This window comes from Cyprinodon tularosa, unplaced genomic scaffold, assembly GCF_016077235.1.
Source record: "Cyprinodon tularosa strain WSP-4 unplaced genomic scaffold, ASM1607723v1 ctg466, whole genome shotgun sequence".
NCBI classification, from domain to species: Eukaryota; Metazoa; Chordata; class Actinopteri; order Cyprinodontiformes; family Cyprinodontidae; genus Cyprinodon; species Cyprinodon tularosa.
This window is the reverse complement of record NW_024039192.1, coordinates 444586-468627: the sequence shown is the minus strand read 5'-3', so window position 1 is coordinate 468627 and position 24042 is coordinate 444586. Positions and strand designations below refer to the sequence as shown.

The 24042-nt window shown below is 38.0% G+C and overlaps 1 protein-coding gene across 1 annotated transcript; it reads left to right on the top strand.

Moving 5' to 3' along the window:
• The first annotated feature begins 2612 nt into the window (after window positions 1-2612).
• LOC119794010 (lissencephaly-1 homolog B-like) lies at window positions 2613-23927 on the top strand. The gene is made up of 11 exons (XM_038301343.1): window positions 2613-2792; window positions 12543-12788; window positions 13682-13766; window positions 13868-13942; window positions 14030-14236; window positions 17595-17763; window positions 18130-18232; window positions 18359-18587; window positions 20148-20249; window positions 20332-20488; window positions 21947-23927. The coding sequence occupies exons 2-11, from the start codon at window positions 12757-12759 to the stop codon at window positions 22018-22020; spliced, it is 1233 nt and encodes a 410-aa protein (XP_038157271.1). The 5' UTR covers window positions 2613-2792; window positions 12543-12756; the 3' UTR covers window positions 22021-23927.
• Window positions 23928-24042: the final 115 nt, after the last annotated feature.

Below are 24042 nucleotides of genomic sequence, written 5' to 3'. Positions count from 1 at the left end.
AATTTGTGTCTTCAAGAAGAGAAATATCTTGAAAAACTTTCCTGCATGGAAGTGAAATGTCTTCAAACTTGGAAACAAAGTTCAGTGGATTGTTTTTAACTTTTTTGGAATGACTACCAGAAAGGACATTAACGGTGGACAGCACAAGGAAAACTAGACACAAATAAAGTCTATACCAACTAATAAATCATGTTAGACCAACAAGTTTTCACCTGAAAAATAAAGTATTTAAGAGAGGTTCAAACCCAAAGTCAATAAGAGGACTTGATTTTTCAATTTCTGATCTTGCAATCCCTTGTATGTCCACAAGGTTACACACTCGTGCCATTTTTATTTATGTACATGAACGTTAAAAATTGATGTTCTTTAGTCATCACTCAGAATAATCAATTTTAGCTGGCAAATGGGAATTTGTCGCCATTTGTCTGCAAATGCAGAGTTGATGAAAAAATGCAAGTCAACGTTTACTGTCTGAAATTATCTCTGTTTATTGCCTTGAGATGACACGTGTTGTGAATGGGTGCTATATAAATAAACCTGAATTAAATTTAACTGAACTTTTACACCAGAAGATTATATCAGCAAATCCGTTTACCTTATCCAATTATATTTTAAGTAACTCTGTAGCTAATAAATAAATGAATAACTATAAATAATCATGTTTGGGTGACTTCATGTATCAAATTATTGTAGTAGTCCAACAACTCCCCTTGTCCATCTTCTTGCTTTCCTCTCCTTGGCTCTGAAACACATGTAAGATGCAATGATAATTACTTTATATAACATTAAATATAAATTAATGAATAAGACTGGTATAGAGATTGCCAAAGTCTAAATGTTGCTGAAGGTTGGTGTTAAAGTGGATAAAGGCTACAAGGTAAACAGATGCTATGAATAAGGGGAAACTCGTAAACCTAAGAGAGGAAACTAAAACAGATAAAACCATCCCCACTGAAATATGCTAATATGCTAAAAAAATAAAATAAATAAGAGGAACAAGACAAGGTCTTAAAAATTAAAGCTTGGGTAGGTCATTAAAAATCAAAGGAGATACTGATTTTTATTTTTATTTCATAAAACCTTCACCTAAACAGTATTTAAAAAAACCTAATCGAAACATTGCTATAAATAAGTATTTGTGAATTGTCTAATCCATATAAAGTCATAGGAAAGTCTTATTTAAATGTCAAATCATTCTGGCTTAATCGTGTATAAATGTACTCTTTATCAGACCATATTGTCCCAAACGTAAGGAAATTTCTATATTTAAAAAATCCTGACTTAACATTTATTTTTAAAAAGATTTAATGATTTCCATATGCTTTTTATTGCCAACCCATCCATGCATCTTATAACATACTCAGCCCCATGGGAAATTTTTATTTTCTCACATCTTATAAATTCAAATAACAATATCTAAAAAATAAATAAAAAACATTAAATATAAATATAAAACATTTGAGAGATAGTATTGCTGGGCATAGAAAAGGCTATCTTCATACAAACTATTTTGTTAATTTCAATACATTTATTTAACTGTGCAGCCCTTCTGGTGAAAAAAGCCTAAGAAGCTTTCCTTCAAAACCTACAGAAGATGCTTAGGGCCACTGAAAAAAAAAAGTTAACTGATTTTTTAAATATTATTTTTGTTTAATATGGGGAAAAATTTAGATTTCTGAATTTTTTTCTCAGAATTCTGACTTTAATCTCAGAATTCTTACTTTTTTCTCAGAATTCTGGCTTTAATCTCAGAATTCTTACTTTTTTCTCAGAATTTTGGCTTTAATCACAGAATTCTGACATTTTTCTCAGAATTCTGTCTTTTGCTCAGAATTCTGACTTTTTTACTCAGAATTCTGACTTTAATCTCAGAATTAGGTGACTTTTTACGTGCCCAAGGGGTCCCTGGTGATGCTATTTCATGAATGGAAGATCGGAAGGTGAATAAAACAAGGGAGCTAGTCTCTAAAACAGACATTGCTACGGCTTGATGCCAATATGTTTAATTCTGAGATTAAAGTCAGAATTCTGAGATTAAAGTTAGAATTCTGAGAAGACAAGTCGGAATTCTGAGAAAAAAGTAAATATTCGGGGGAAAAAAGTCAGAATTCTGAGATTAAAGTCAGAATTCTGAGACAAAAATCAGAATTCTGAGATTGGAGTCAGAATTCTGACTTTTTTGTCATATTATGGTGAAATAATAAAATTTGAAAATCAGTTAACCTTTTTTATTTTTTCAGTGGCCCTAATCCTCTTCCTTCAAAACCAGAGCATTTTTTTTTTAATAAACTTTATTATTGACAATACACAACAATACAAAACTGCATTGTGTACATATCACAAAACAACAAAAACATTTGCCAGGGGGAGCATTAACAGAAAACAATAAAAGTATAATAAGAAATGACAAAATAAAGAAAAACAGTTTAAAGAAAAACAGTACCAAAGGTGACAAAAATACCAGATGCCACAGTTAATCAACACAATAAATTATCTAAAATTCCAATTTGATCAAAACCAGAGCCATGGCTCTGTTCAAAACCATGAGGGTGACGTAGGTAGCCGTTATGCGCCCCCGCCCACTACGTGCGCGCTCCCGACGTCGAATCGCGTCAGTTAGCCGGGACCCAACTGACTGACTGCTGTGGTGGTGGTAGTGGGAGAGAGGGGAAAATCTGACCGTCCTTACCCGGCTGATGTGTGAAGTCACGATACCGCAGTGAAACCATACAACGCCCCAGGACATGCACAGATCTGCTAAGGAAAATATGAAGTTCTTAACGTATAGAATGGTAAGTTAGACGTTTCTACACGCGCCCCTTCGTTTGTTTTGACTCTTGGTTAGACTTGTTTTGCTTTTTGGACGACGGCTCGCCTGCAGTGTCTGCGCTTTCCCGTTCCTACCTCAAAATGGCGGAGAGGCCGAAAGCTAAGCTAACCGAGGCTAAGTAGAGAAGCAAAGTTGTATCTATTTAAGGTAAAACGTTAAATAATGTGGGACTATATTACTTTTCCTGCCTGTATAAAATATCTTTATTTAAAAGAAAATGTGAAGTTCCTCATTAGTTCGTGGTTGCATCAAAGCTGCAGTTTTGGAACCGAGGTGGCTAACGTTAGCTACGCCTTTTTTATGGAAGTTCTGATGTGATGAGTTAACAAGGCTTCTTACGATTAATAACAGTTTGGTTTTACAACTTAAATGTATTTATATTGTTGATCTTACTGGTTGTGTTCAGATCTAATCATATGTGTCCTTGACTGAGCATTTCATCCAATATGCCAACAGCGTTATTCATGTTGGAGATGCATGTATTCCCTGATGACATTTAATGCATAGATAATTTTTTAATACGCTGCTTTGATTATCTTCTATTTGACATAAAATATCCCGTTAGTGTTTTAGACTCTGGTGGTATGAGTCCGCTGCTCTTATTGACAGCTTAGCTGAGTGTTTAGTGTGCTAGGCTAGGCTAATCTTAGCTGGAAAGGGCGTTGCTGATGAGCCAATGCTGCAACGTTGCCCTTGCGCCTCTAGAAGCTTTGAGAGACCCATCCTCTCTCCTGTTTTTAACAACAAACAAAAAAAAAAAAAAATCGAAATAAGGTTCGGATCTTTTTTTATTCGGTCGGGGTGGCGATAAATGCAAGAAAACTGTTCATCTTTATGGAACGGGTTTAATCAGTAAGTGGAATTGAATTATAGCATCTGAATTTTACTGTTGAATCTTGTTGCTCTGCATGATCTGTGGTGGCTTATGCATGTCCAATTATCCGAGAAACGTATAAATTAAAGTGCTCTTATCTCAAATATGAGAAAAATATTGATTCCTGCCATTATACTTATACATTATGACAACCTATGCATAGATAGGAGTGGTAAGCCTGCAATATTTTAGCAGATGCATTTAAACACACTAAGAAGTCTTTGTTTTTGTTTAGATATACGTTTTATTGATTAGCAAAACATGATCCAACAGTGGATTCTATTGAAGCAAAGGAAGAGGAACTAATTGTTGGGCTTCTTTCCTCCCATTTTGTTCATTTTGTTGACAGTGCAGCTGAAAATGAGTTTAACTTCTTATTGTTGTGTATTAAGTGTGGTTTAGAGTTTACGCCAGACAACTATTTGAAATAAATAAATTCAGTTTTATTGATCTCTGAGCGGGCTGCCACGGTACAGTGCCAGGGGAGCAGTCGGGGGTTAAAGGGCAGATTAGACTTCTGCAACCACACACATCAAATGTCGCTTTGGTCTAGTTGTGAACCAGTTTTGCTGGTATGCTTCTGCACCGTCCGTGGAATTTCTAGTGACGCACAGCAGTTTCCCGACAAAGCGCAAGGGGGAACCTATTCTAGAACTCGCGAGAACTTTGGCGGATGGTCATGAGAACTTTGCCGGCTGTGGAGGGAGTGTTTATCTTCCAAAACAAGGTCACTGAGATGGATCTAGGGTTGCTAGACATAGAAGAGGAACAGGTTCTGTTCGATAAACCTTTCGTTGTGTTGTCCATTATAGTCGTTCCTCTGTTTTTAAAAATGGCACGCCCGGGCACCGAATTGAGAAGGACGACCACACAGACAGCTGGAAAGGCATACCAAGGACCAATCACAGCTGCTTTTTGTCTGAGCACTTCCGCTTGAGGTCTGGGCCAGTTTGCGACCGCCCAATGTATAGCCAGAAAGAAACCGGGGGAGGGGGATGGGTGTTGCGGTCGCGCACAGAGGCAGATGGTTGCCGAGGGAATACGACAGAAGCATAAGTTGGCCCTAAGGGTCTTGCTCAGAGAGCCAAAGTGGCAGTGTGTGAGTGGGTTTCGAACTCACAACCTCGGGATTCCAATCCCTATGCCCTGAGCACTAGGCCTCCACTCCCCCACTCTTACTTGATGTTTTATTTTCAGTGGCTCCATATAAGTTTAATTCAATTCAATTGATAACACAGGAAAATCAAATGCTGCATTAATGCATTTTTTATACCAGTTGTTGTAGGCTGTTAATAGCTCTGTAGACACAGGGATCTTCTGTAGCCCTATTTCTCACACCGGATCGGGGGAAGCCTGTTACCAAAGACACTATAGTTGTGTAACAATTTAGACTTATGATAAAGTCCTCCAATACTGTTACTGGGTTAATATTCAATGGTGGCATTCTTCCCTTTAAAGGAACGTATTTGTTATCCTTCCACACAAATATACCATATTAAGGATTTGTATTACATTCCATTTTCATTGATTCAATTTGGGGTGCATATTTGGGCCCCTCATATGGATATGATAAATTATGGATTTTTGGAGTCAATCACAAAATCAGTATCTAGGTATTCCTGATCACAGCTTCAAATCCGTAAAGTCTTTTACTGCTGTCTCATGTACATTGACTTATATTATTGGTTGTCAAATTTGTAGGAGATGAGAATGTATTGTGAACTTGCCACGTTTTTAGTACGGATAGAATAACTTGTTTTCTTGGTCTAAAATCTAAGTGAAACACATTTTTTAAAGGAGAAGTTCGGTTTTTAACACTTTTAGCCCATTTTCTGTAGTGTCCAGGATGAAATCGAATGATCGACACCAAAATTTTGACAATTGGTCCTGTCTCTGCTTTTTGGCTCATTTAGAATCCCCCCTGGCTGCTTTAGAATGGCTTCCATAGAGCATGTCCGATAATGTCCTTAAAACAACCTTAAACGTTCTTTTTTTTTAAATATGCTACTCACCGGGTCGTCAGCGCTGTTCAATGACGTTCTAAAAAAAGTTTCGTAAAGAAAAAACGTTCCTGTAGTGTTTTATTTAGCATTTTGTAAATCCCATTGAGTTCTGTTGGAATAGTCAATATTCCCCTGCCACCGGAAACCGAAATGGGGCCTGTTTACACAGTTGTAGTCTTTTCGCTTCACTCTGTGTACTCCGACGTCGAGAATCAAGAATCCACCTTTCGTATTCCATTTTCAGAGTTTTTTAAAGTGTTTAACAGAGACGTTAGCACCTCGACGTCGGAGTACACAGAGTGAAGCGAAAAGACTACAACTGTGTAAACAGGCCCCATTTCCGTTTCCGGTGGCAGGGGGATATTGACTATTCCAACAGAACTCAATGGGATTTACAAAATGCTAAATAAAACACTACAGGAACGTTTTTTCTTCGCGAAACTTTTTTCGGAACGTCATTGAACAGCGCTGACGACCCGGTGAGTAGCATATTTAAAAAAAAAAGAACGTTTAAGGTTGTTTTAAGGACATTATCAGACATGCTCTATGGAAGCCATTCTAAAGCAGCCAGGGGTGGATTCTAAATGAGCCAAAAAGCAGAGACAGGACCAATTGTCAAAATTTTGGTGTTGATCATTCGATTTCATCCTGGACACTACAGAAAATGGGCTAAAAGTGTTAAAAACCGAACTTCTCCTTTAAGATGTTCTATAGATGTGAAATAAGGAAAATGTGTAACTATGTGGACTGATCCCCGCAAAAAACATGGCAGGCGAGCAGCAGCTCCTGCTGGCCAGGGTTCACATATGTAAACATCAACTCACATTGCATGATTTAGCTCATGAATATCACCACTATCAACATATTCTGGAAAAACTCTGGGAAAGAGATGACTGTCGCTCTCAACTTTCACGAAGAGGCTTTGATAAAGTTGTAAATGGCCATATTTTCTACTTCTTTCAGCGTGCAATATCTGTGTGTCAACATAATGAGCCCTTAATGCAGGACAATGCTAGATCTGGTGTGGTAAAACGGAACAGATGCAATCAATTTATCGCTTGCTATCGATCAATGAAACCGTAGGGCCTCCTTGTACACAAACCATTCCCTGGATGTCCGATCTCAGACTCAATTGAAACAACTCATGCCACCACAGGTGTGCTGATGACTATATTATATATATTATATTGCACTGCCCATGCAATTGGAAGAAAGGCTACTCTTTTTTTTTTTTTTTAATGGACAATACAACAAGTTAAAATAGTTTTCCTTTTTTTTTTATGGTTTTATTTATGGGCACTAACAAATAAGAGTATTTTGCATGTGCACTTTATTGAAAGAAATTTTATGAGACTCTAAATTGCAACATCATTCACTAAAACTACATTTATTTTACTCTAACTTAGTTTGCATTTAACAATTTTGTTCTGGTCAGTAAAAATATGCTGGGCTGGTAAATAATTGTATCTTCTGGTCCACTTGGCCAATGAGTCAAAAAGTAACTTTTCCTGAAGTTTAAACTCCATCCAGCTTTCCTTATGTTGTTAAAAGCTTACTGGTGAATAATTGAGTGCTATTAAATCAAGTTAATGACTCATAATGATAAGGTTATTATCAAAGTACATTTGAAGTCTTGCTGCAGAAGATTAACGGATATCTGAACGCTTGCCAAAAAAAAGTGTTTATTTTGCAGATATCCATTTGAATATCTTTTGCAGCAACCTAAAATCAGTCTATGGGTTAATGTTTATCCTAGTAATGCAATGCAACAAGTAGTTCCGGGAGATAACTGTAGTTAGGTTTTCTCTTTTCTCTTGGCTGGTTTGCGTTACCCCCTATAACTCTTTAATTTGGAAAATTAAATGAGACTGTAGCTTATGTCCTATTATAAAGCTTTTGCATTATACGATTATTACCTGAACAGCAGCTTTTCAGTTCAGTTTTAATTCACTTTCTTTCTATAGCGCTAATTAACAACAAATGTCATCTAAAGGCACTTTACAGTTCACCAGATCATACAGTCAAATTGATTCAAAGTTTTCATATTAAGGAAAACCAGTTGATGTCATTGACTCGAAGGCAATTCCTTTTGTTCAGTGTTACAATGTTCAAACATTATTAAATGGATGATTGCAATAGAATTTTCTCTGTCAGTTTCATTAACAAACTTGATGTTTGAATTGTAAACATAAACTGCTAAGCCTGGCTCCTCAGGGACATGTTTAGCTGAATGGTCACACTGGTTGCACACGTTTGATGCAGTTGAATTATTATGTTGACAAGATTTGTCGTCATGCTGTTTTGTTTTGTTTTTTTTCTCCACTAAATCCAATTAAATCAAACTCTGTATCGTGTAACAATCCTCTTCCCACTTAGTGTGTTGTTGAGTCATTGTTCACTTAATATAATTGAAATGTTTGCAACTGATCAAAACAAAATGTTAAGATGTACATAAAATTCTCTAAAGAGGTTAATAATATTGAAGAGACTCAGAATGTGTTGATTAGTGGTTATTTTACTGAACTTAGCCCACTGTAGAAATTCTAATTGGGACACATTGTGTTTGAGATAAAGTGATAAAGATAAATAAATAATAAATAAATAAATAATAATAAAGATAAACACTATAGAAGGAAGAAAGAAAGATACCCCAAAGTTTTCTCTTTTGTTTTGCTTTCAAGGACAATTCCAATTGTATCTACAAATAAATGTTTGCATAAATTACTGGAATTCATCAACAGTTATCAACTCACTTGTTTATAATTCCAATTATGAGGAATTTTGGAAATGTTGACATTTTTGTTTCAGATTTTTATTGAGCTTTGATTATTAAAGTCCTTATTAATGTATTTTTTTATATCGGTTTTAACTTGTTTTTCTTAAGAGCCAGCCTCGTATGTTATGCTGCGTTCACACGGAACGCAGTATGGGCATCAAAATGCACAAACGCAGAAATCTGCAGCTGAAGCAAACTGAGGTCAAGTTTGACGCTTCAACACTCTGGTTGTTTATCTGCTCTGTTCTGTTGCTTCAAGCTAGAGAGCAGCTTGGCTTTATTTACTTTAATGAATTGGAAAAATAAGTTTTAGCACCTTTTTTAAATAAGAAAGTCGACCTCCGAGCATCCTCTGTGCAGTCAGTTTATCAGGATTATGAACTGAACATGTTGTAGCGCAGCAACGATCATCAGCTAGTGTTCCTGCAACAAAACAATTGGTATGTTTACATGGACGCAAGTATTTGGTGCGGTTGCACCATTGCAATATTGTGACCAGATTAGCAGATATGCATCGATCTGATACTCTGATATCTATTCTGATATTGACTAATTAGCTGTATTTGAAAAATTATGCTGATTCAGCTTTTCATGCCATTAATATCGATTTTTATTAATATCATTCACTGCAAAACTGTTACAGTGATCTAGTTACCTCAATCCTATTGTTTCAAAGCTGATAAATCATGGCACAAAGCAGAACAGCAGCAATTAATGATTTAAATCTTTGTTCCTTTGTTTCCTTTTTTTTTTAACAATGTTTATGTTATGCATCCCTTTACTCACTTGGAAAGGTACACGCACGGTCAATTCATTCAACAGTAGTATCGGATCGGTATTAGATATCAGCCGATGTGCTCAGCTGATGTATCGACATATGATTGGATTGGGGAAAAATGGATCAGTCCATCTATACAGATTAAACGGCTCTCAGAACCTGGCCGGGGCAGCTCTTAGTTCTCTGTCAGAGTGCTTTTATTCCTAATAAAGCCTTTTACAAGTAAACATACACGTTCATGAATGAATTTACGATTTTAAGACCATAAACTTCTTATTTATGTAATTTTGGGATTTTTGTTTTGCTTGCTTGTCATTCTAATCAAGGAACTTTGCCCGTGCAAACTCAGCGAGGGGCATTTTTCATGCTGAAGATTCAGTAAACACTGTCTCATTTTTAAACAAATACATTTTACATAAAAGCATTGCTGCAGTTCAGATGCTGCTGTTCTCATTTCTTACTAAGTGCCGTCATCATTTTCAGAATTGGACTGTATTTTAGACAATTACACATCTTTGCTCCTGTTGTTTTGATAAACTGATAAATAAACAGGACCTTGTACTTTTTTATAACTCTGATCCTTTTCTTGGTGTCTAGATTTTGAAACTTCAGCATTTGTGCAGTGCTTTGGTTCTGTTAGGGTAAGGGAAACAAGACCCAGGCTCGATTCCTTCCTTGTTTCTATAGAACAGGCCCTGAGAGACACTTTGAGTGCAGTTTCTAAGATTCAGGTATCTAAGCAGACGCAGAAGCCAGTGTCTGTTTTGCTTATGTAATAGTTTGGAGCCTGGCCTGTTTGGTCAACTGGCTATTTTTGAACCACCGTGACAGACTCTCAGCTGAAATCACTGCTCTCTCCTGTCACTCCTGTTATATTTCACGTTTCCTGCTTCCAAGGTTGAGTTCTTGGGATCTTGTTGAGACACAGCAGTGGGTTAAATGCATTAGTTGCGAACATTATACAAAATTTTGAATAGATTTTTGTTCTGCATATTTTCATAAAACAGCACAGTGTATTAAAAACAATTTAAAAATACATTAAATATCTCCAATAGGATTGCACCATGTTATTGGGAAGGGTACCAATATAACTTTCTAGAACTGTTTCTGATTCTTAAGATAATTGTTATACATTTTTTATCCATTACCTGAATTACATGGCTGTGCAGTTTTCTGCTATTTGATGATAGATTGACCATTGATGATAGATTCAGTCATTCACCATTGAATGGTACACTCAAACTCCTCCCAGCTGAAGCGTTTTTTCCCCCCTGCCTGTTGCAAATTCGATTTTAATGCTACAAAAACAAAAGAAAACAGCCAAAATCAAAGCTTTCCAAAGGAAAACATTTTCAATCTGTTCTATTTTGCACATTCAGATAGACGAATATATAACGATCAGAAAACTAACATAGTCAGAACAACTGGTAAAGAGGAAACTATTCCCACTGGACCAAACTTTACTACATTTGACAAGAAAACAAGCATGTTAACATTATTGGATTTTAGCAGTGTTTGCAGGCGGTTAACAATATTACCAGCGGTGCAGAAGACGCCCTCTGGAGGTTAGCTAGTCTTTGGTCACAAAGTCACCTGCACATATATATCGTCCATCACCATTTGTTGGAATGTCGAATATTGACTGGAACATTTGTACATATTGCACAACTTTAATACTAGTATTATGCTACCATTTAACAGGAAGTGAATACAATAATGGTAGTTAATGTTATCTGTAAGGACAGAGGGAAAAGCATTTAAAAACATTTTTTTGCTTATGGTTTGATGTTCAGGAATTTATATGGGAATCAGTAAAGAATAGGAAAATGAAACACATCCCTACCATTGCAATGGTGATATCAGTTATCATTAAACCACACATTTCTCTCTTCTTAATTAACATTTCTTCATTAAAATGTGCCTAACGTCACCAACTTTGTTTATAAAGTGTGTATCTGATATGGGCTCTGTGCCAAATGTTTTATAGACACACAGACATTTGGCTGAAACAAATTTACAGGACTATATTCTAATAAACATTGCTTCATTTTCTTCATGTCTGATATTTCAATTGTAGTTTTAGAGTTTAGCTGGTCTAGTATATTGCAAAGAAGAAGACTAATTAGACTTTATGCTGACAGTTAAGGTCCTCAGTCAGTGTTTGGTAGTAATCCTGTTAGCTACCGTTCCATCTCACCTTTATGTTGCACCGTCGGATGTATGGAGGACTAGAGGGCTCTCGTTTAAACCCACGCATGCACACACAGACGTTGTGTTGTCTGGTCGAGCTGCTAAGCGGATTAGTGCTTTTTCAGCACCAACCTTCAGTAGAGATCAAGAATTGAATCCTATCATAACCTGTCAGTAACTGAATGACATTTTCAATTTTGTGAAAACAAGTGACTTGTGTTGGTGTGTTTGATTTGTTATTTAAATCAAAAATAAAAGCAGAAATTCATATGACTCCACCTCAGAATGAACTACCCCTTTTTTTTAGAGCCTAAGTTTTCACAGTCACACAGAGAAGACCTGCAGAAAAAAAAAACTGGGTAATTTAATTCCCTTTATAAATCAGACATAAAAAGATTACATTCTGGACACCTTAGCAGTAAATGTCAGTATCCTGGCAGGAAGTGGTACAGAGAGGTAAATGAATTAATCACTCAGCAATAAAAAAAAAACAAAAGACCAGAATATCCGACATGAGGAACTAGAAAAGTGTGAATCTATTAACAGCTCTGTAACCGTGATGATCCGCTTGCAGCATATTTCTTTCATAAACAATGTTGCATTGTTTATTTAATTTAACAAGGCTCAGACTTCATGTGGCCAAAATTTACACTGATCATCAGATCTTAATGAAAACCAGGAATCTGGACGGTCTGCAGGCAGTTCATGCACCTTCCCGGAGTTCTAGGGCAAAACTCGTCGTCCGTCCTCATAAATAGATCCTATTTTCTTGTGTTTCTGTTTTGCTTTTTTTGTTTTCACTTGTGGGTTGACTTTTTTATTCTGAAATTTACCTCAGATTTTTACCAAATGTGCACATTGATTTTGATGATGCAAGTTCCTCACAGCGCTCATGCTACTGCTGCACAGCAGTATTACCACGTTCAGTATGAGCCTGGTGTTATATCTGTGCTTTATCTCTATTGCAAACAAAGAATTATGGCTTTTGTTACTTTTTATTCTGGCAGCTTGTAGCCTATAAACTTCCCTTGTCATCAGTGAAAAGTTTCCCTTATAAATGCTAAGTCACACTGTTTTTCTCTCTTCATGAGGTGATGGACGTGATAAATCACTGAGTGCTAGGTGACATCGTAAACCTTCCTTGAGCTTCACATCTGTCTACCAGAAGCCTCCCCAGATCTCTGTCATCCGAGTGGCTCCATCTTTGCCACCTGCGATCCTCCGTGGGATTCCCCCTCCCTCCTGCCAGACTTTTCAACTTCACCTCATCCTCACCTCCCCGGGAGGGAGAGAGCAGCAGCCACCATGGTGCTGTCACAGAGACAAAGAGATGAACTGTGAGTGCTATAGAAGTAGGATTACATGTTCATGACACGTGTGAACAGGAATAGACATGTTCACTGAGGCTCATTACAACAAGCTGCAGTAGTTGGGCTAGAAGCACCAAGGGGTCACATGTATTTTCCTTTTATGTCTGAAGATGGTGGGATTATTCAAGCTCTCCTGAAGGAGTTGTTCAATAGACATCCTTTTTGTCTGTGAAATTGAATCTTCCACAACAATGTGAAATCAGATGTGAGCTCTGGGTGCTTCTTCACTTGATAGCTGCTTGGTGAATTTTTTATAACCTGCATGACAGCAGAGAAGGAGTGAGGGGGGGATTGGTAACAGAGAGGAACTTAACCAAGTGATGGCTGGTTAATGTGGGCAGATTACTGTTGGTTTTTAGTTAGTTTAGTTAGTTTGTATTTGTTCAAATACAGGAGTCATCGGCGATAATATCATGGGGGAAATGGGGTTTATTTAGGATGGAAAATCTGTTTAAAGTCTGAACTCTGCAGCAGTTCATTCACTGAAGTTTTAGTCTAAATTTAGCACTTTCCTCATCAAATAATCACCTTCAGTCTTAAAAGGACCATTTTCACAAATATACAAGTTTTTCTCCATCTGTTTGTGGTGTCCATCTCTACTTGTGAGTTTAGTCTAGCTCTAGCTTCTGACGAGGTGATGGTTTCTATAGCAACAACAGCACTTTGCTAGAACTTCTTTTCCTTTTCTTTTTTTTTTCTTGGGTTGTATTTTGTTTATCTGTTTGTTTAGACAGAAATATAGGGTTAAATTAGTAAATATGACACCTGTGACATCCATCTGTTTTCAGTATTTTAAGGTGAAATAAGTCTCTGTTAAGGAGGAGCTGGTGTTCATCAACAACCTGTTATTCTTTCCCCAGAAACCGAGCTATAGCTGACTATCTTCGTTCCAATGGATACGAGGATGCCTATTCTACCTTCAAGAAGGAAGCAGAATTAGATATTGTAAGCAGTGGCAAATACTCAAATTAATACATTTAGGGGGGAAAGGTGATTTTATAATGGATGAGTTTCTCTTTTTGAGAATCTGTTTTGTTCTGTTGTAGAATGAAGAGGTAGATAAGAAGTATGCGGGGCTTTTGGAAAAGAAATGGACATCTGTTATTAGATTACAAAAGAAGGTAAGAAACACATTTACATACTATTTTTTAATCAAATAAGTGAAGCTTTTGCTGTCATGTTCCGAAATGCGTTGCTTTCTGCCCTAGGTGATGGAGTTGGAGTCGAAGCTGAACGAGGTGAAGGAGGACATGACGTATGGGGGACCTGTCGGTCAGAAGAGAGATCCGAAGGAGTGGATCCCTCGCCCCCCAGAGCGATACGCTCTGAGTGGGCACCGTGCTCCAGTCACCAGGGTCATATTTCACCCGGTGTTTTCCGTCATGGTGACGGCCTCTGAAGATGCTACCATCAAGGTGTGTCTGGCATTTGATTAGCTGCTCTGAAATAAACCGTCCGTTGTCATGAATTATAACCATGAAATGTCAACTTCATTATAGACGCTCTGTTGCAGCTCAAAGCTAACCTTAGTTTCACAGGACAAATTGGTCCTTTGATTTTGCTTTCTGCTGCTTTATAACAACCGTTTCATCTGCTCCTCTGATTCAATAGCTTATTGGTGTTCAGCTTGGTTTTTAGGCCATAAATATGCTTCTTAACAAAAGTTGTCACACCAGTTTCCTTTTCATGCTTTGGGATCTCCTAACTACAAATTTCAGTGTATTTTATTGGCTGACGTTTTATGGTTGGACTTTGAGCCATTCTAGCACAGTAGTAGACTTTGATATATGTCCTCTGTTGGCTGAATGTTTATGGTCATTGTCATGAAGGAACAACCTGCTCTCTGTCAAAAGCAGTGATTTGGACCGTTGGTGTTGCCCCCTTAGTGTTTATCATATGATCCAAAAAGTTTAAGTTTAATTGCATCTCCTTATAGATGGCTTGCAATGTTTTTGTAAAAGCAGAGTTTGTGGATTGCAGAGCTTATCAGCAGCTTCTCCTACCTGAGTTATCTATGTCTGCGGCAGGCAGGTCTTGGTTAAAAGGGCATCAGAGTAAAATAGTCTGACAAATTAAATAAATGTAGTATTTTTTTTTTCCCAGGAAAATGCAGAGAAGGGTAGAATTTTGACCAAAAGTAGATCAATAAAACATGCAGCAGTTTATTGCAGGATTCCTCAATATCACTAACAGTATGTAGGGCCGGTGTCTTGCACCTTTTCAGGTGTGCTCTGCTTCCAAACACATGAATCAAATGGCTGAATCGCCTTCTCAGCATAAAGGCGAGTTCTTCAGAATCCTGCTGATGATCTGAGCTGTGTTGAAGCAGAGAAGCATCTAAAAGTTGCAGGACAACGGAATTCAAGGACGGGAACTGAGGAACCCTGGTTTAAAAGCTAAATTAGCAGCACATCACAGCAGCTCTGACCCTCGAGTTCAAAGCTGTACTGTAGGTTTAAGGCTGCTTTCCTTTTTATACTCTGATCCTCCTTATTAACCTGTAGTCATCTACCTCCTCCTCTCACTTTCTGCTGTGTCTGCTTTTTGCCATTCCTCATCTCTCTTTTGTCCTTTTTGTGACTTTCCTTGAACTGCATTTTGCTTTGGTTTTGTTTTTCTTTTTCTAAAATATGTAAGAATTAATTTTTTTAATGGAGTTTCTGTTAATATTATTTTGGATATTTCAATCAGTCTGTAAATTATTTCCCAAACATCCTATGGGGCTGCTGAATGAAATTGTCTCGCTTCCATTCAAAATGGCCCTTCCCAGTCAAAAGCGAGCCGAATGACAGCAAAATCCGATCCAACTTCCAGCCACTCTCATGGGTGTGCATACTCTTTTACTCTGACTCCACCCTTTCACTGAATTACAGAGTATGACCAAATAATAATAATAATTAGGGCTGCAACTAACGATTATTTTAAAAATCGATGAATCGGCCGATTATTTTTTCGATTAATCGATGAATCGGACAAAAAATATTTTTTTATATTAACCTCGTTATTCCAAAATAAAATTTTTAGACAGAACAAACAAGCACACAAGTACAGGTTGCTCATTAACTGTACTGGTGCAATATGAAAAATAAATGTTTGTGTTAAAACTACGCAAACTTACATGAGAAATGTAGCTGTACATCCACAAAATATAGGCTACTTTGTTTCATAAAGCACAAAAAAAGACATTTTTGTTTTTAAAAGCCCCCAAGGGGTTCAAACAACAGGCCCCCCCATTTCAACAAATGAGTTTTTTAGACTAGAAGAGTTCTGCCTTTTAAGACAGGAAAGTATAGCAGTTAAAGTTGCTTCTTGAGAAAATACTTAACCATAGAGATAAAAATAGCCCTGTGATTCAAATTATAAATTGTATTTGGAATAAAAATGAGAGAACTAGGGGTGCTAAAAAACAAATCCTCCAAAGACAGATATTTACATGGGAATGTGGCAGATAATTAATTGACATATTACTGATCTTGCTGGATTTTATTCTGCTTTACTTCCATAAATTGCAGGATCTTTACTTTATCTTTGCCAGAAGATTTAAACTTTAAAAGCCTTGCCCTCATAATTTGCAAGTTACTTTATTTATAAAGACAATATAAACGCTGCTTAAGCTAATTCAAATGAAATTAAAAGTAAAATAAGTAGCCAACCTTATCACTGTCTGTAACCTACTAACACGGTAAGGAAAGCATCAGAGGAGCTACCTGAGAAACTAACGTAACGTTTCCACTTTAAAATGAAACAAACATGGCCACTCACCCTGCTGATCAGCTCTCTTCACTGTCATCGAAGGCTCCAACCTGTTTCCTTTTCAGGTGCTGCGTCATAAGAGTGGTGCTTCCGTGTTATGTTAATTTGTTTTTACAAAAGTTGCCTGTTACGACTTTTTCCGCTTTACAAAGCGCAGGCTATTTTAATTATTTTGATCAATTTGCGCCGTCAATCCTGGCGCATGCGCGCTTCATTTGCAGTCTGGACGCTGAGGATAAACATCCTGCTGCTCTGACTGCAGCGCAGAGAGGGACTCCTGCGGGAGCGTGAGAAACTGGGTTGGGATGGGGGAGGCGCCCCACGGCGGCGGATGACGCATTAATCGCGCAACACAACTAATCGATGATGAAATTCGTTGCCAACGCTTTTAAAAGTCGATTTTTATCGATTCGTTGTTGCAGCCCTAATAATAATAATATTTTAGTGCAAATAGTAATGTTTAAGAAAGGAATATTAGGGGACCAGCCAAGTGCCCATCAAGGAAAGTGGAGATATTTTGAATTTGAGTTTGCTAGTATTTGACTTTTAGCCAATTCCTGCCTCTCTTCAGGGTGAGAACAGAAGATGTTTAGTTCCATCTATATATTATACAAGAAAAAACACACAAATTACAGATTTTGAATTGGCTTTAGCCTTTTAATTAGCATCTAGTTTAGCTGTCTTGTTGTTCAATAACTAAAGACTGCACTGCCTTCATCTTAAATTGTTAGTTTTAAATCATCCATAGAGGTCTTTTCTCTTATATGAAGCATTTTAACTACTTATTCCATCCCTGATTTGTTTGATTTTCATTTTTAAAACTTGTGCTGAACATAACTAATTCATTTTCCCTCCCTAACACCATCATGGCTGTACATGTTGCGTTCACTGATCAGAGAGGCTGGGGTTTTTAGTCACCAAAATGTGGAGCCACCAGTCATTTTAGCCCATTTGTCTATGCAGCTCTAGATTTAGGATTTTTTATTTGAGTTTAAGGTTATTTCTTTGTTGTATTTTCAGGTGTGGGATTATGAGGCAGGGGATTTTGAACGGACCCTCAAAGGACACACAGACTCTGTGCAGGACATCTCCTTTGACCAGACGGGAAAGCTGCTGGCTTCATGTTCAGCTGACATGAGCATCAAGCTTTGGGACTTCCAAGGGTTTGAGTGCATCCGAACAATGCACGGTGAGAGACTTTACAGATCTAATACCCGTAACAGAACTGTAACTGAATCGCCTCCAAATGTCATTCTTTCTTGTTTTTTTATACAACTGACATATTGGATTATTTTTTAATCCAAATATAATAGGGGGGTGGAAAGACTGCTTATTTTGAAATTGAATACATTTCTATGTTTAAACCTAACTTAATGTGCATTATTGTAACAACCTACATGGCTTGAAAATGAAAGCGGGTCGTTGTTGAGCTTGGTGGAGACATGCTAGGATCTAAGTAGAAATGGTGATGAACACAAATCTATTTCAAACGGTTCACTAGAATGAACGGTATGAGGCTGAACAATGATCACTGACAGAACTGTGTCTCTTTCAGGCCACGACCACAACGTGTCGTCCGTAGCAATTATGCCAAATGGTGACCACATAGTTTCTGCCTCCAGAGATAAGACCATCAAGATGTGGGAGGTGGCTACAGGGTAAGTGGATACTTTCCTTTTGTACTTCAGTTTATTTCTAAAGAAGTTTTTTTTTCTTCAACTTATTCTTTAGAATAAGTTTAATGGTTAAATGGCTTGTGTAAGTTGAGCTGTGTGCTTCTGCAGGTACTGTGTGAAGACATTTACAGGCCATAGGGAGTGGGTGAGGATGGTTCGTCCAAATCAGGACGGCTCGTTGATCGCCAGCTGCTCCAACGACCAGACCGTGCGTGTCTGGGTGGTGTCTTCAAAGGAGTGCAAAGCTGAGCTGCGGGAGCATGAACATGTAGTAGAGTGCATCGCCTGGGGCCCTGACAGTGCTCACCCAACCATCCTGGAAGCTACAGGCTCGGAGGTATTCTTTAGCAGGGCTTATTCTGACTTATATCTGCTAGCGGCTTTTATTGGTGTCAAGATTGATCCATAGATCAAATGGATGCCTGGAAAGAATTGTTTTGTTGTTTCATTTTTAGTCTGATCAATCAAACTTAAACAATATTTGGTGCCCCAGCGTATTAAGGTGTGAAAGATGACTTTGTGAAGTTTGTTAAAAAAGACAGCTTTTGTTATAAAATGGAATGAGCAGCGAAGTAAAACTGTATTGCATTGTTGGATCTGAGGTTTTTAGCTCTGTAAATAATGCTCTATAACAGCAATCAGAAGACGGTTACAGGGCCAGAAAAACAGATGAATCAAAAAGAAATGAGGGAACCTAAAGGAAGATTGCATTCATTGTAAAATATGGTGAGGCTTATTAACAAAGACATTTGAAACGGGTTGGATCTGAAACAACCCAGCTTGCTCCTGCTAACTTAACATTCTATATTAACTGTTTTGAAATGTTTGCATTTCTTTTGCACAAATATTCCAGTTAATGTGATTTAACTCTGCTTACAGTGCGCGCTAATTCACATTTTGAAAAGATGAGTGATCGTTGTGAACATAAGCTTTTATCATCAAAGGGAATTAAGCTTCAGAACATCTAGACAAAGCCTGGACGCTGGTTAGGAACCTGGAAATATTTGATGACTAAGATTATTATCTCATTAAGTTGATGTGTGGTCCATATTGAAGGCTACCGCCACAGTAAGCCATTTGTCATGAATGCTGGGAATAAACATGGATGCATTCTTGTCTCAGGCATCTGACTGACGACACTCTGTGGTTAATGTCACAAAGCGAACCCTAGCTAACACGTCTAACACTTGATCTGACACAGAAGGCTGAGGAGTCCTTCACAGTAATGGCAACTAGCTTAGCTCTTTTTTTGTTTTTGTTTTTTTATGTTATCGGGGAATGTATTTTTTTTTTTATAAAACTTTATTTGTTTCTGCAAAGAACAATACAGAGCAACCATATTGCACTATAGGTATTCACAACCATTTTTTACAGACATTTTCAACAAGTGTAAATTTACATTTTTACCAGTCAAGTAAATGACCTCGTTTTGTGCAAAACAAGAAACCGTAACACTAGCTTAGCTCTTCACATGACATTGCATTGTGATGTGACATCACAACCCTGTTCCCTTTTGGCTGCAGGTTTATAATATGAAGACAACTTTATCTAGCTTGTTTTATTACATTTATAAATAGTTTTCAGGCATGTTGAAAATTATACGTCTGTAATTAAATTGAAAACTAACAGTTTTGTTTGTCACGTAGCTTGAATTTTAAATCTTGACCGTAGGTCGTTTTGATGAATATTAATTATAGGTAGGCCAGTCTAAGTGGTCAGAAATCAGACCAGGTCAGGTTAGCCGCTAGGTTGGTTTCTTTTTCAAAAAATCCTAATCTGCATGTTGAAATAACTTCTTTTTATCATAGCAGCCGAGGTTCTCCTTTAAGCTGATGGCAGCTCCACCTGCCTCTTTGATGTCCACTCGTTTATCATCCCTCCTCTCTCTGTCCTGCAGAGTAAAAAGAGTGGTAAGCCTGGCCCCTTCCTTCTCTCCGGTTCCAGAGATAAAACGATTAAAATGTGGGATGTCAGCATTGGGATATGCCTTATGACTCTGGTGAGTGGTGCAAAGGATACTCTAAGATGTTTTTTTTCTGCGTTGCTGATTTACGGTTAATAATCTTGTCTTTTATATTCAGGTGGGACACGACAACTGGGTACGTGGGATAATGTTTCATCCTGGAGGACGGTTCATCGTGAGCTGTGCTGACGACAAAACAATCAGGATCTGGGACTACAAGAACAAACGCTGCATGAAGACGCTGTCTGCTCACGAACACTTTGTTACCTCTTTGGGTGAGGAGGATTTCATTTATCAGTCTGCATTAGATGAATGTAACAAGTAATTACTGGTTTCAATACAATTATTAGTATCTGATGTAATCAAAACACAAAATATAACCACCATATCATATGACGTCCACCAATTCAAGATATTTTACTCTTATTATCTTTCCTTCTTAATTAAACTGCGTAGAAAAAAAAATAGCATTTGAAGAAAAATTAAAAAATGTTTGAATTAAATGTACAAATGTGATTTAAACTAGCTTACCGTTATAGCCCCTAATTTACAGATTAAAATGCATGGTTCTTATGACTGACATTATTAACATTTAGTAGCAGTCCAGCCAGCAGAAGCATGCAAATATGCTAATTATTACAATGGATTTGATTGGAGCAATGCGAATAAAGTATTTTCCATTAATTATATTAATAAAATAAGAATTTTATTTAATTTTTTTAAATCACATGTCAATTAAAGCAGCAAAATGTACTTTTTAAGATGTGTACCAATGTGTATCAATGGCTCATTTACAATCAGAAACGGATTATTTGAATTAATTTTAAATCTGTACCTCCTAGAAATTAGAGTAGTATTAGAGTAACTGCATTCATTTATAGATATAACTAAATAGTTAGCATGTTAAAGTTTTTACAGAATCTGCTGTTCCATTTTGCAGACTTTGCACATTTCAGGTTTATGTTTTGAGAAAATCGCTGCTTGTTCTACCTTTTGTCATAGAAGTGGAAAAGTACCGACATTGATTAGGGAGTTATTTACCAATCTGCTGCGAGTTTCTTTGTTTTTATCACCTTGAAACTGGTTACTGCAGAGGACTTTGCTGTTTTTTTTATGTCACACATGACTGAATAAAACCTTCTCAGTGAATGATAATTTTTTAAACCATATTATACCTTTTGGAGGTTGCCCTGCTGTGACTCCAGTGTTTATTTGCATGGCTTCAATGACCTATTAAAGATTTATCTTCATTGCACCCTAGATACCCAAAAGAGAAGAAGGAATCCTACTGGCTCTTCTTTGTTCATAGGTTTACATCTATCGCTGCACACTAGAGACTTACATTTTTTCGGGAATCCCACGGGTCACGGGATTCCCGTGGGATGGGAGTCAGTATTAGTAACGATCACGGGATTGGGACGGTACAGGATTAAATATTAACGGGAGCAGACGGGACTTCCGCTCTGAGTTTTTCACCCGCGCTCAAAAACAACAAGAATGGGAGTGGTGCGGGAGCGGGAGTCATTCTGAATGGGAGCGGGATGGGAGTGGGAGTAATTTCACCAGGAGTGGGACGGGACAGGATTTAGATTTCTACTCTGGCCCGGGATCGGGACGGGACACCATTTTTTTCTGTGGCAGTGGGACGGGACAGGAGTGAAAATCCACTCCCGTGTCAGTCTCTACTGCACACATGCAAAACAAAACTGAACAAATTGTTTTCCTCTTTGCAGATTTCCACAAGACGGCTCCGTACGTGGTAACAGGCAGTGTTGATCAGACAGTCAAAGTCTGGGAGTGCCGCTGATTCTGCCACCGTGTCTCATCCTGTCCTGCTTCCCCTTGTTCCCAGGATGAAAACAAGCTCCACCCCAGCTTACGCTCCTCAGCTCTTTCTTCCCTTCTGCCCTAACGTCCGACCCCTCACCTCTCGCACTCCAAATCATTGACCAATGCGCTTTACCTTTTCCTCGCTCCCCTTCTTCCCTACGCCGGTCCAGCCCCATAAAGATGACTATTGTCCTTTTTGTGTAAATTATTCTGGATGTAGGGTACGCTTAATAAATGTCACGCAATCTCTGACAATAAACACTCTCAAAATGATAAGTATCTTTGCATGGTGACTCAAACAAATAAAAAAGAAAAGAATTCAATACTGTTAGATTTACAAATTTCCATACTGTTGTCATGACTTCCCATTGGGTCAAAGGGTAAATGTCTGTGTGTTGGTGCAGGTGGGTCCTGGTTAACTGACAGTGCACTCAAACCAATGGGTAAGGTTATGTTTAGTGTTTGTTTCATTTTCCTGTTTCTGCGTTTTTGTAGAAAAACAGGGAAAGTGTAAGGAAGAAAAAAAAAAAGTCAAGCCAGATTCAGCGTCCTGAATAATTGCATTAGGTTCTGGTTAGGGCTGGGCGATAAACCAGATTTTACCGTTGCAATGATTCACTAAGATACCCGGCACAAATTTTCTAATTTTGGTAAATACGTCGATGAATAATTTTGTTGCCTGTTTGCGCTGGTGGCTGGTTTTTCCTTCCCCTTTAAGGCACGGCAGCTTGTGTGTAATCACGCGACTCCACCGATCTGGTCAGGGTTGTAAACAAAGAAAATGGAAGTGAAGAAGGGACTAAAAAAGCTGTAAAGAAATTACATCAGTAAATTCTGTGGAGCCGAGCGAGAGCAGAGATGAAGCTGAGCGCGAAGAGAAGTCAATAGTATGTTTCCAGAGTTGAGCGCGTGGCAGACCGGTTTTAAGCCAGGCTGTGGGAGTTTAAACTATTAACAATGGTCTCACTGCACAATCAGTTTGGTGGCATCAAACTTACACCATAGATGTTGAGCAAGAGAACACGAAATGCAAAATTTGTTTGAAAATGGTCAGGACTTCCCAAAGTAACGCATCCAACCTCAACCACCTATGGCGCAGCCACGCTGTTGAGTAAAAAAATGTGCAAAAGGCTCCACTACATTTGTGCAAAAATGTTTGCTAGACAGGTAAAATGTTTCTCCTCTTCAATGAGACATTATTGAATGTTTAAACCTGAATGGGAACAATTGATATTTAATTAGAAGTAATATCGAATGTGATTTATTCAATAAATAGATTATAAATAGATCCTGCACATGCCTTTATTTCTGGTGGAGGAGCTGGAGCATCTGGCTCGTCAGGTTAGGAGCATTTATCGTTATCGAGGTAAAACGGCCCAATTTATGGTGATATTCTAGGTGTTGTCGCCCAGCCCTAGTTCTGGTCATGCGAGTGTGTCTGTATGTTTTGACAGAAGAATCTTTTCCACCACATCTACTGAAATGGAGAGATGAGGGCAGGCAAAGGTTCTCGCCTCTTTTATTCTTGTTTTTAAACCAATTATCTTTCAAGTCGACACTCAACAGATCGTGATAACTTGCTGTGAGAGCACAGGCATGAGGCCCGAACACTGAAGTGTTTTATAGAAGAAAAAAGTCGATGCAGCTGTTTTAGGGACCTGTGTGTCCCTCCAGAGAATCGCCCGGTGCCCTCTTGCTATCTCTGCCTTGATAACCCTCTCTGGGCTCCGTCACACAGGGTTTTCATCCAGCTTTCTGTGGTCTCACTGCTCTTTACACACGCATACACTCACTAACGCACGTACACGCACAGTAAGAAGTTGTGTATCAATATATCTGGATGTCATTGTTTGCAGCATAATGAAATAAAATTCTGTAAATACAGCTCCTCTGTTTATTGTGCTTTATGTTAAAGATGTGAAGTGTGACTGAAAGGAAAAACCTCCAACCAACAAACCTGGATCTAATGAGCAGCTCATTGCCAGGCCTCTGCTAAGCA